The 12,824-nt window shown below is 42.3% G+C and overlaps 1 protein-coding gene across 6 annotated transcripts in view; it reads left to right on the top strand.

Annotated features, from left to right (window-relative positions):
• Positions 1-12,824, top strand: part of lepr (leptin receptor) — a 165,123-nt gene that overhangs the window by 58,815 nt on the left and 93,484 nt on the right. For 5 of the 6 annotated variants that reach the window (XM_068037296.1, XM_068037298.1, XM_068037297.1 and 2 more), the window contains 3 exons: positions 3,596-3,719; positions 4,870-5,051; positions 8,687-8,832. In XM_068037296.1, coding sequence (XP_067893397.1) covers positions 3,596-3,719; positions 4,870-5,051; positions 8,687-8,832 — 452 coding nt within the window. Of the gene's footprint in view, positions 1-3,595; positions 3,720-4,869; positions 5,052-8,686; positions 8,833-12,824 lie in introns of those variants that run through there. The other variant, XM_068037299.1, reaches the window with a different exon arrangement.

The following is a 12,824-nucleotide window of genomic DNA, read 5'->3' as shown; positions in this document are numbered from 1 at the left end:
TAGAAGCCACCAAAGTCTGAGTGCTGCAGTAGAAGCTTCAACTGAAGTCATGCATACTCAGCCTGCTACCACAAATGCTCAAGCTGCTGCTATCATGCCTGCAGATTCCAGTGTTCAAAGGGGCTTGCCGTATCTCACAGCAGTTCAGCAATCTGTCCTCTTAATAGATTGCAAGGTTTGCTGAGGCACCGTCCCAGGGATTAGCAGCATCTCCGTGATGCAAGAACCTGCTGTCCTCTCTCTAGGATGACAACATTCATCCTCCCAAAACTATCACTCTGCCAGTGCCTTTGCTGTTGCCTGTCAGTCAGCCAGCCCAGAGTACTGTTGCCCATGTTGAGGTGGTACAGTCCAAAGCTGGGAGTACTGAGGCCTGAGCTGCTTGAAATTGTCCTTCAAGGCTATCTGCAGTCTCCCCCACTGAAAGTCAGCAGCCTTCCACCAGCCATGCTACAGCCACTGGGGTAGCACTGTGTAGAAGCACCAGGGCAGGCAAAGACACATGGAAGACAGGCAATAAGGGAATGAAATATCGGATGGTTTGGTTGATAAAGTTGGTTTGGAATGTTTGTTTGTGGTGGCCTTCATTTCAAGCAGTGTGACTAAGAGAACACTGTGATGGTCAGTATCAGAGGGAAGGTAAGGTCGGATAGTTGTTGAATGGGGTATTGGGGTTGTGTTCACTGATATCACAGTCCTATGAGTGGATTACGAACAGCCCAGCCAGGAAGCGACTGTGTTGGTTGCCTCTTTCCTTAAGCTCTTGGTCCTTGGTTTTCTTCTCCTCTTTCCCTCCTGTTCATCTTCCTCCTCCTCAGTTGTTCACCGTATATCTGGTTAACAAGGCTTGTGCCCTCAGGATGGTGAGTTTGTGCAGGATAGAGCAGACCATGACGATTGTGACACATACTCTGGAGAGTACTGTAGAGCTTCTCCAGAGCAGTGCAGATAGCAGAAGTGTTGCTTAGTCACTCAAATGGTCTGCTCAATGATATTTCATGTGGTAGCATGGCTCTTATAATGTGCATGCCTCCTACTTGTCCATGGATTGCGCACTGGAATCATGAAACAGGTGGTCAGCGGATAGCTCTTGTCCCCCAGTAGCCACCCTCAGGACTCTCATGATGGTTCAAATGCTGATGGTACAGTGTACCAGTGCAGAATAAAGGTATCATGACTGCTCCCAGGATAGCGGGCATTGACCTGCATATTGCACTGAGTATGGTTGCACACCAGCAGCACATTGAGGGAATGGAAACCTTTGCACGCAGTGCATCAGTGAATTTCGATGCAGCACCCGCAAAACGATGCGTGCAGTCAATGGCACCCTACACCATGGGGAAACCTGCTATCCTGGCAAAGTCGCATGCTTGCTGTGCGTGCTTTTCTCTGGGAAGAGACAATGCAATATATTCCCCACTCTTCGCATATAGAGCATCAGTGACCTCCCGTTATATAACAGTGGACTGCAAATTACGAGATGTTGGAGATTGCCCCTGCTCCAGCCTCGAAGAAGCCTGACATGAAAATGTTCAGGGCCACAGTCACCTCAACACTAGCAATGCCATTGTCATCTTGCTTTGAGACTGGAGGTCTGCCTGCAACAGGTGGCAGATTTCTGTGAGCATATCCTTCGTGAAACGGAAATATACACACTGTTTCTCGCTGAGGTTGAGATGGGAGAATTACTGCCTGAAGACCCTGGGTGTTTATGACCTCTTGCTGAGAGCCTTTCTCCACCTCCTTCTTCCTCTTACAGCAGCTTGTCCTCCTCTGTGCCACCTCTGCTCATTCTGTGTCATGCTGCAGGCCAAAGGGAATAGAAACTGCAGCACCCATGACTGGGATCCAGTGGTTTATGCAGAATCCTTGAAGTGAGAACCAAAGCCTTCACCACATCCCATACCAAACCATTCACCGTTGACTTCACCAACTTTATGTAGCAGTACAAATCTCCGAACACTTCCAGTAACTCAGCAACAGCCAATCACCAACTAAGCTGAAAGTGGTTGATGCCATTAAATTGCACTGGGTGGGTGGGGGGTGGGTGGGTGGAGGTGGTGGTGGGGAGGGCATTTTTTCCAGTTGCTGAATGCTTGTTCAAGATTAAGAAAGGATATTAGCTAGAGCATTGAAGTCAAAATGGCACCTCTACAACAAATCAAGTCACAATCTGCTTACTCTGCATACATTCGGCACACGTTCCCAGCACCTGCCTTAAGGAACTTATCAAAATGCCATCCAACGTGGCCAGCACCAGTAGCATGTGCATATAGAGCAAGCCAATCTGGACCCGAAATGGCACCCGTTGTGCCAAAAATGCAGTGTACAGAACTGAATTTTGTGGCCAAGGTAACTTATTCAAGTGGCTATTCTTCATGTGTGAATTTATTCACTGGGTGCTGGGAAGCTACTTGATCATGGGTTATAGAGGTGGGCATCAGAGTCTAACTTGATCCTGTCTCCATGCAACCTGCATCCATGCATGTTTTTCAACAGGATTTGCTGATGCCACAATGAGGAGCAGGAAACCTGACTGTTATTCTTTTCTTCGCCCTTTCCTTTAGCTTAGGGCAGGGTTGTTCAACATAGGGCCCGCAGGCCAGAATCAGGCCCGCCAAAGTTTTCAATTCAGCCCGCCAATGATTTATAACTTGTGAACAGAAAGAGGTGAGACTGAATTTGTTTAGTTTGTGTCCCCCCATTGTTAGCAGTAAGTGAACGGAGAGTTGGTGCAGTTCAGCCTGTACCTGAGCAGTCACTTGTCTTCGCTACCTGCAGCGAGTAGCAGTAAGTGGGGGAGGGTTGGGGGCAGAGTAACGCTCATGCGATTGGCGTGGAAGCTCACCAGTCAAAAGCGTGAACAGTTTGCCTGCATGCAGAACTTCACCGAATAGGAGCGCGGGGAGCGGGACTTGCTGGAAAGACTGGTGCAGTCAGTTGGGGGGAGGTGGAGTTGAGCACTCAGCGACCGGGGTGGGGGGGAGGGGGGTGGGTGAGCATGCAGAGACAGTGTGGGGAGGGGTGAGCACACAGACAGTGGGGGGGGGGGGGCATTGGTGAGCACGCAAAGACTGTGTGGGGGTGGGGTGAGCTTGTAGAGACGGGGACGGTGCTGGCGGAAGGAGGCGATGCGCAGTTCAGAGCGCAGAGCCACGCTGAGTGTCAGTGTGTTTCCGCTCTTGGTGCATGGTGGGCGAAGGGAGGAGTTGTTGGAAAAAAGGTTAGTAATTTTTTTTCCCCAGTATGCCCTATTTCTAATGCTTTTATCTTTCCGAAATTTGCTCAGCGGCCCCCTATGTAGGACAAAAATTGTAATGTGACCCCTCATGCAAAAAGGTTGGACATCCATGGTTTAGGAACATCAATGCCAATTGCAACATCCTGCGGCCATCCAAGCTGAGTGCACCAATAATGAAACATAAGACGTTTCTGCTCCATACGGTGCAGTTCCCCATTGCCTGGTGTATTTGTCCACTGAACCAATGGGGCAACTGTCAAATCATCTTATAAAGACCACAAAATTACTTTTACTTGACTTTGGTTGATTATCAGCTTTCACGGGATTTTGTTTTTATGAATTTATTCTTTTCAGGTATAAAAATGAACATCAAATGTTGGACAGCTGGAGACCTGACACTGTTGGTCTGTAACTTGAAGCCAAGTGACTGGAAGATCAGCAAGTTTGTAAAGTACAGAATGCACCATCTGGATGTGCTGTAAGTAAATGGAAACTTGGTAAGCTGATTTGTTAACATAGTCTAGCTGACCAGGATTTCTGAAGACAGGGAAGGAACTGAAGATTGTGTTTACTGCAGTGTTACACAGTAACCTTTTGTTGTGAAATTGCTTGAAGGCTAATTTCCAAACTGCTTCAACATTTTGCACCACAGGGTGATGGGATGTGGATCTGTGCCTGAAATTCCTCACATGGTGACTTTAATTTCGGTTGTGTTACAATAGGAGTTGTCACATTCTCTTCTGTTGCTGGAGAGTAAGAGGAGGAGAAGAAACAACATTGATTACTAACCAGCAGCATTGCACAACCAGTTGGGCTATGAACAGATGCCCAAAAATGTGTGTGGAGCAAGTCTACTAAGAATCCGAGGTGAAGGGGAGGTGTGCAGTTTTGCTTGTTTGTTATATGCCTATCTTGTCTATATTAAGAGTACTGCTTGTAAGGGCACAAACTTATTTTAGCAACCTGAGCCTGTTAACACTTGAATACACTTTGACAGTGTAAGGGAAAAATGGGTGCTGTAAAAGAAAAGTCACCTTACGGGCTGTTTACGTATTAAGGTGAGAATGTATTGGGAATTGCAATCAGCCTGTGTGTCTCCGCCTAGAAGAAAAATTCCTGTTAAATTTAAGTAACAGCTCCTGTTAAAAAAAAAAAATTCTTGCAATCAAAGGAAAGTATTGAATTTGTTTGGATAGTGTTCCCTTTAAAAACTTCAGAACAATTTTCAGCTTAACTCTCAATTTAATGACCATAGAGAGAGTACTGCATTCATACTTGTTAGTTGACTTTTTTGTACTGTTTTTCCTGTTCAATGTAATGTTTCATAAATGCTGATAGCCCCCCTCACACATCCCCAGATAATTATTGTTTTTGCGTGAACATAGATATCAGAATTGTCTGAGCAGAATTTTTAACCAAAAACAAACATTTTGGTTTAACAACAAGCCCATACCTAAAACCTCAACTTCTCTCCGTAGATTCCACCTTACCTGCTGAGTGTTTACAACATTTTCTGTTTTGTTTAAGATCTTGTGGTTTGCTGATCTTGAAGAGTAAAGGCCATCTTTCATTTCCCCATTCCATCAAGGATTAATACCTGATCTGCTCTTTGTTTCTGTCATTTGCAGATCATTTGACCAGAAGGAAGGCAACTTGTCAATGTATGTTAGTAACTGCATGCAGCATCATATAATTAAGTGCATTATATCATCCATTGACCTAAATCACAAGTATTTCATGTGGATAGAACTGATCACCAACTCTGGAATCTTCCAGACACCTTTGATGTCTGTCACACCTATTAATGTAGGTAAGTCTGGAAAGACCTCAAAGTTCTCTGTTCCTATAACATCATGTAATATAAATTTTCTTGTGCATGACACCAAGGTTGAAATGCATAGTAGAGGAAATGAAAGAGTCAAGCGTTGTAGGGACAGGCAGGAATGTGGAGTTAAAGCCACAATCAGATCAACCATGATCTTATTGAATAGCGGAGCAGGCTTGAGGGGCCAAGTGGCCTACTGTTGCTCCTATTTCTTATACCCTTATGTTTTGTAACTCAAGAAAAAGAGATTAGATTATGCCAGATTGAGCTTCTAAAGCCTGTAGATTGTAGGAAGAAGTATGTTAGTAAATGCTTTAAAGGAAGATATCTGGACACTTGATTCTGGCTCATCTCTTCATCATCTCTGAATACTTTACAGGAATGTGTCCCTAACTGTTAATTGTACATTAATTATATTTAATTGTATACAGATATTGGGCATTTACTGGGGGTTTTACTTGAGTTGGAGGGGTGTGGGTGGTTCCCACTGTTCAACTCCCAGCTGACCGCAGCAAGTGTTTTTGATACTAGGGTTTTAACCCCTTTGTGTTTTATTTGTCAAATAAACAGACAGCGACAGGTTTCCTTGTAAGTTTAAAACAGAAGATTAATTATTTATTGAACAATATGCATTCCAGAAATTATCACAACCACATATAAAGAGACACTTATTGAAAATGATGTGATTGAGTTAGGAGGTGAAAGCTTGTAATGTTTAACTCTGTAGATAAATATAAGACTGAGTAAAGATTGGTTCCAGTACTATCCTTCACCAACTGGCTGTCCAGAGATGAACTCTAACTATACCAATGTAATCTTTGTTTCGCCAGGCATTTTTAGGGACTGTCCGAGTACGAGACAAATTATATGTACTTTTTTGCTATGAATCCTTGTTTATTAAGAACTGGGCCAGAACTCCCTGAGTCTAATTGAGAACAGTGTGTATATAATAAATAGAATCAGCTGGTTTCAGTCTGAAGAAAAATCCTAAGTTTCATAGAAAATAACAGTAACTACTTGGAATATGCTACCCATATTATGCTGTGTGAGTCATAGCTTTATATTAATTAGAAAAAACAGTGCTAATAAATCACAAATGTTCTGTAGTTATGACCAAGAGCAATGAACATGTGCACTAGGAAACTGGGCGATGTAGTAGATCTTATTTTTTTCTATATTTCTTGAAAATGAACTCTGTTTTCCTTCATATGCCAGATGTCAATTGCAGCCAAGATGTTTGGGTAACCTTTTCTGAGCAGTCTGCCAATTGCATTCCAGCTCACGCTGTTGGGAGGTTCAAAAACTATGCTTAAATCTTGACTTCCTCCCTGATTTTCCTTCTCTGCCTAGCTTCTGCTGGCAACTCCTTATGGTAGCATAGTTGAAACTGGGAACTCAGTGGTGTTGGAAATTGAATCTGTATTCCACACATTAAAAAGTACTCTGTTTTAAATAACAAGTGACGCTTTACTATTCCTGTGGTCCAACTGATTTTAAAAGAATATCATTAATGCCGATGTTTTCTGTTAAGTGTTACGGCCACATGGTGAGGGGTGTGGGTGGTCCCCACTGTTCAACTCCCAAATGACCGCAGCAAGCGTTTTTGATACTCGGGTTTTAACCCCTTTGTGTTGTATTTGTCAAATAAACAGACAGCAACAGGTTTCCTTGTAAGTTTAAAACAGAAGATTAATTATTTATTGAACAATATGTATTCCAGAAATGTTCACAAACACACCCGCACACACATTCACTTGCGCACACAAGAAGAGATGGAGAGGAAAAGAGGTAAGGGGTTTGAAGTGAGGTTGGTTTTTGGATTCGCAGTAACCTGTTGAATCTTCTTAGAGGTTAGTTTATTATTTAAATTTGGAAGCCTGGGTTTTGTAGATTTCTTTGGTAGTTGATCTTCAATGAGGGGATGGGATAGATCACTTTCAGTTCTTTGCTGCACACGTTGAAGTATAGAACTCACAGCAGGGCACGCTCTTTTTACTTGCTGGATTTTCACCCAGCTCTCAGCTGGACAGGCTTTTGTGATGTGTGTCCTATGTCTGTGTGTGTGTGTCTCTCTCTCTCTGTGTGAGAGAGCTACTTTTAAGGCCAAAATTGTCTCACATCTTGTCTCTGTTGGGAGTCATAAATCTTCATCCCTGTGGTGACTGACCATGGCCCAGGGTGTGGCTACTGCACACTTTCTTTGTTTCAGAAGTATCCATTCAATTCAAAAATGTTTCTTGATGGGTTCAGGATATGTGTATTTGACACCTCTTAGCTTTGAATGTATCCTTGTATTCTTACGAGACAGTAAGACAGTTTGAATATACAGGCTTAACCTTTGGTGGCCATTTTTTCAAGCACACTCCACTTTTTTTAAAAAGAAAACTCCCTGTTATAGAAACAATAAAACATTAAAAACTGAGAGAGAGAAACATTGAGCAATTCTTGTATGGCACATTACTGATTTTCTGAAATAAAAACAGAAAGTGCTGGAAATACTCAGCAGGTCTGGCAGTATCTGTGGAGAGAGAAGCAGAGTTAATGTTTCAGGTCTGTGACCTTTCATCAGAACTCTGGTCCGTTTTGCGTCCGATCTAAACATTTCCCAGTAATCAGTTTTAAGAGGTTCATTTTTTATTTACAATAATGAAATGATATTCTTTTAAAATCAATTAGACCACAGGAATTTGAATGGCTTGACATATTATGCTATTTCAAGTGGCAGGGGACCTGCATGTCAACTCAACATTTTATATGAAATCTGTGAGCATGTTGCACCACCACAAATTGACAAATTTCAGCCATGTTCTACAAAAGAAGCATTATGTTCTCTACTTGTATCTGCCAAAACTTTAAGAGTAACTTACAAAAAGGAGACAGACTCGACAGAAAACTGAAGTAGATGAGAAAATTAGATCAAAAGAAACAACTTGGAAGAGGCAAAGAAAAGTTAAAGCATTGAAAAATATAGCAGTTACTTTAAAATTGTAGAGGAACTAGTCATATATCCTTCCTTACAAAGACCATCGCCATTAAAATTCTTTAGTTTTTATTCCGTGGTCTAGCATCTTCTGGAAACCTGCCAAAATAGTTTTGAAGGCCTTAAGGGAAACACTCAGCTGAGATAAATGGTGGACTCGGTAGCGGGTAGCTCCATCTTAGTCCTTGAAACTATCCCAGATGTATTAGCAATTTGAAAAGATATTGATGTGAGAGTTCTCTTGCTGGCCCAGTTGGTAACTGCACTGCACATCATGCTTAACTGAGTCGTACAGGTAGAAAGTTTCAAAAGGATCTCCAGTCTCTATGGAGTCAACTATCTTATGTGGGTAGCAGTAGGATTCATAATTGCCTTGTAATAGGGATTAGAGGCCCATCAGGGATATACTGGGAAGAGAAGCAGTAGCAGCATAGTAGCAATAAAAAGGAAGCCATGGATTCTGGAAATTTGAAATAACAACAGAAAGTGTTGTAAATATACAGCAAGCTGATTAACACTTGGAAGAGTGTTTAGGTTGAGGCCCTTTATTGAAAATAAGATGATGGTTTTGAAGTTTACTCCATGCATTGGCTGTCAGAGTTAAGTTAATTTCATTGTCACCATGCTTCGTATGTTGCAGTTAAGACAAATCCTCCACTAAATCTTCAAACTGAAATGACATCTGAAGGACTTTTCAAACTAAGTTGGACACGTCCCAGTCCTGAGCCATATCTAGTCCAGTTTGAAGTAAAATACTCTACAGGCATCCCAGAAAGAGTGTGGAAGGTACTTTTTTCTTTTTAAAAAATTATTCATTTTATCGTCTTTCTGTCCTCAGTGTTACTCACCATTCTTAAGTGGGCCGGTTAGCAACCTGCTTCTAAGCCCCTGTGCAACCAGCCTTGAACTGATTGTTTTTTTACGTCTTTGTGAAATACTGTTGGATATTTTTCTCCATTAATAATGCTGTATAAATGCAAGTTGTTGGTTATTGCAAAGAGCATGAGTGTGAGTCAGATTGGCTTGCCTTCTATTTTCACTTACTTTCTGCAGGAAATATGCTTACAAATCTGCTTTACATGTGTGATACCATGCATTCTATTACTCTGTCACATAGCAAATCAGTCCATCAACACATTCAAACACATGAGAAATCATATAAACTCATCCTTCCATAGACCATAAAGAATCATAGGGTAGGATTTTCGCCCTGATATGGGGCAGGAAGGGAGGTAGTTGGGCGACTAACTTTGTGCCAATTTCCAGCACCATCCTGCTCCCAAGCCGTTTAGGAAGGCTGGGTTTGGTAGAATGGCTACCTGCCCTCAAGTGGTGGGTAGCTAACTAAGGTGATTAAAAGGCCAATTAAGGCCAGTGATCAGAGACCAACTGGAATTTTCTAGTTGGCCTGCGGGCCCTTTGCAGTGTTGGGAGCACGGCAGCTGCCTGGAGGCAGCCTTCGGCAGCAGACCAGGGCCAGCACTTCAGGATGAATCTGAGGATCCCCCCCCCAGTCACCCCACTTACCTAGCCACAACTATGGCTGCAGGCCACCCTTTGGAGGGGTATCCCCTTCATACTGGTGGTCAGACAGCTGTGGCCATTTTTTAGTTTGAATCTTTTAAAAGTGCTGAGAGGGTGCCTCAAGATGGAAGCGCCCTGTCTCTCCCTTACCTGAAACTGCAGGCTGCAGCTCCTTTCATGCTGGAGGGCTTCATATTGGTCCTCCAACTTTCAGAGCCCGTCCATTGTCCTTCATTGCATGGCACGTGCACCCTGTGGCCATGAATTGATTTTGCTTTGATTGTTCAACATTGGCTGACTGCTCCCAACACAGTGCGGCATCGGGACCCACATTTAACCCCAACGTCAGGGTCCCTACCCAAAACAGAAATCCTGTCCATAGACTTCCTAATACAATTCATCTTCTGAAGCAAAGTTCTGCACAATTTTTCCTTGGTCTCTAAAGGTGAATCAGCAAAGCTCAAGTATACTTAACATTATTTTACAAGCTATGTTATTCTTCAGGATGTTTTGCTTTCCTTGTAATGGCAGTCAGATCTCAGCAGCTCAAAGACCTTCATGTGCCACATAGACTTTGACCAACTGTATCTGCACTTACTCATGGAACAGTCAAGTATATTGCTTTCTAACAAGATACTCATTCAATTTTATTTTAAAGGCTTCAATTGGAAGAGGAATAACTGCTTTATCTACAGGTTGTTCCACACATCAATGACTCTATGGCAAAAACAAAACCTTCTGGTATATTACTCCATTAGTGTCCTCTCTCACACATATATATGTATCTCATGCTATCTACTATGAACATTACTAAAGGTTGTTATGATCAGGTGAGGAGGGGTTGAAAGACTCCCCTCTTATCCCTCCTTGTTTGACCGCAACAGGGTTTATTTCTTTTAAAAAGTAGATATGCTTACCAATTCATTGAGTATTTAACCATCTGTGTGCTATGATCATATAAGAACCAATCGGACAGGTTTTCTTGAGTATAAGCAAGAAAGAGGTTAGCTTTATTGTACTTAAAAAACCGATCTAAGTAAAATAATAAACTACCTCCAATTTTCACACACTTACGTATATACATGAGATTCACTCACACAAATAGGTTACAGAATGGGAAAGAATAGATTGGTTGGATTAGAGTCCAGAACAATAAAAAAGAGGATACAATCTGTGGAGTTTGGTAACTCAGTTGTCTTCTGGTTGAACTTGGTGTTCCTGTGGTTTCCAGCTTGTAGATGTGGCCAGCTGATTTGGGGTTTCCTTGGAGACGGTGATGCAGATGGTTTTCTGCACGGGGTCTCGGCAGCAATGATAGGCTGGTTACAACCAGCGGGCAGGGTTCAAACTTGCAAGATGGTCTGGAGAGAGGGAGAGGGAGGGACCCCACTTATGTCGTTACTGGTCAGTCTCAGTTGCTTGTCTGCCTGCAGAGAAAGAGAGCAGCTAGCTTAAAGCACACAAATCCATAGTGGATTTGTATTGTTACGACCAGGTGAGAAAGAGGTCTGGGGTCCCTTTCAGCCTTCATCTGGCCTTACTGTAACAGGGTTTAATTTTAAACACACCGTGTTTTTAGCTCCCCCTTGGTGAATCGTTGTTCACCACTTTCCAATTATAAGGCGAAGAAACCAGCACAAACAGGATTTCTTAGTTTTAAAGAAGAAAAGTGAAATTTTATTAAACTTAAACTCTAATTTGGTTAATGCCTACGGATACACGACGCGCCCATGTGAGCATGCATACGTGATGCACACATGCAGATAGGGACAGAAAAGCACAGAAGAAATAAACTGCAAAAGTTTGAGGCAATATCTGAACAGTTTTTGTTACAGGTCTTGAGGTCACTGTAGAGTCCTTGCTTGTAGGTAGATCTTGCTTTTCGTTGGGGCCTAGTATTCTTCTTAAACCTTGTTCACTGTAGGAGACTTTTTTCTCTTGGGGTTCATGTGTCTTCAATGGATTCAGAAGCTGCTGAGAAAGAGATGGGAGCTGGCAGGCAGACAGGAGGTCTTCTTCGTTCCAGGAGCATTCTGCCTTTTTGCCAGACTCTCAGTTCAAACTGCAACAGCCAGTTGTTAGTCATGTGACTAACTGGTTTGACCACGTCTGTTTGTGGATTGAATTGGAGCAGGGAATAGCTCCTTTGTCTACAAGCACTGTCTGTTAATATGTAAATGTGTCGTTCCAGCCAGGGGCCTGGCAACCCCTTGTCACAGGTCTTCTCTTCTTCCCAGCAACAATTTGAAATTTAATGTCCATGTGGTGAAATTAATGTGCCTCATTCTTGGCAGGTGGCGGCCTGCACGACAGTATTCTCTTTCTTGCATCTTAATTAGTTCATGCATAACAATTCCAATCTCTCTCAGGATCCCATTATTCCAGTGATTTACCTTTTAAGTGTCCATCTCCAGCAGTGTTACCACCTGTATTAACAATGTTTTGTTAATGAGGACACAACAGGTAGTCCATTCAAAATTCCCAGGCCATTGTTCTGGGATGGGGACTGACCAGACCTTAGGTCTCCACCTTGATACATTGGAATGTAGGGTATTTTGATGGAAATTGTGGTGGCCATTTTAGCTGCTAGCAGTCACCTTTTATCTGTTTTTTCCCCCTCTTTTTTTAAAGTTTAATTCAGGTTTCCAACTGATGGATTAAAAAAATCATCATTTGGCATAACAAGTGTTCATGACAAAGTACAATATCATACTACATGAGCAGAATATTGAACCATCAGAAGTCTGAATTCAGCATTAAATTCAAAGCTACTTCAAGCAGAAAGAAAATACCTTGCATTTATATTTCACAACCTCAAAAAGTTCCAATGTTCCTCATAGCTAATGAAGTATTTTTGAACTGTAGTCACTGTTGCAAACATAACAAGTTTAAAAAAAGTCACGATTGTGAACTATTAAGCATTATGCAATAGGCTGTGCTAGAGCACACACATAAATGTAGATAGGGAAATCCATGCAGTGCATTGATTTCTGCTTATAAACAAGAGGCTACAGAAGAGTTGGCTTCAGTATTGTTAGCCAATGATTCATGTTTTTATTTACCTCCGTGCAGGCTTTTGGACTTGGGAGGATTTTTGAGTGCTTTGTCAACAAGCTTAGGTGAGACACCACAAGGAATTAAGAGTAGATTGTTATGACCAGGTGAGAAAGGTATCTAGGGGTCCCTTTCAGTCTTCTCCTGGTCTTACTGTAACAGGATTTAATTTTAAACACACTGTGTTTTGAGCTCCCTCT

Source organism: Heterodontus francisci, chromosome 8 (genome assembly GCF_036365525.1).
Source record: "Heterodontus francisci isolate sHetFra1 chromosome 8, sHetFra1.hap1, whole genome shotgun sequence".
NCBI classification, from domain to species: domain Eukaryota; kingdom Metazoa; phylum Chordata; class Chondrichthyes; order Heterodontiformes; family Heterodontidae; genus Heterodontus; species Heterodontus francisci.
Note: the sequence above shows the minus strand (reverse complement) of the source record. Positions and strands in the feature narration are given on the sequence as shown.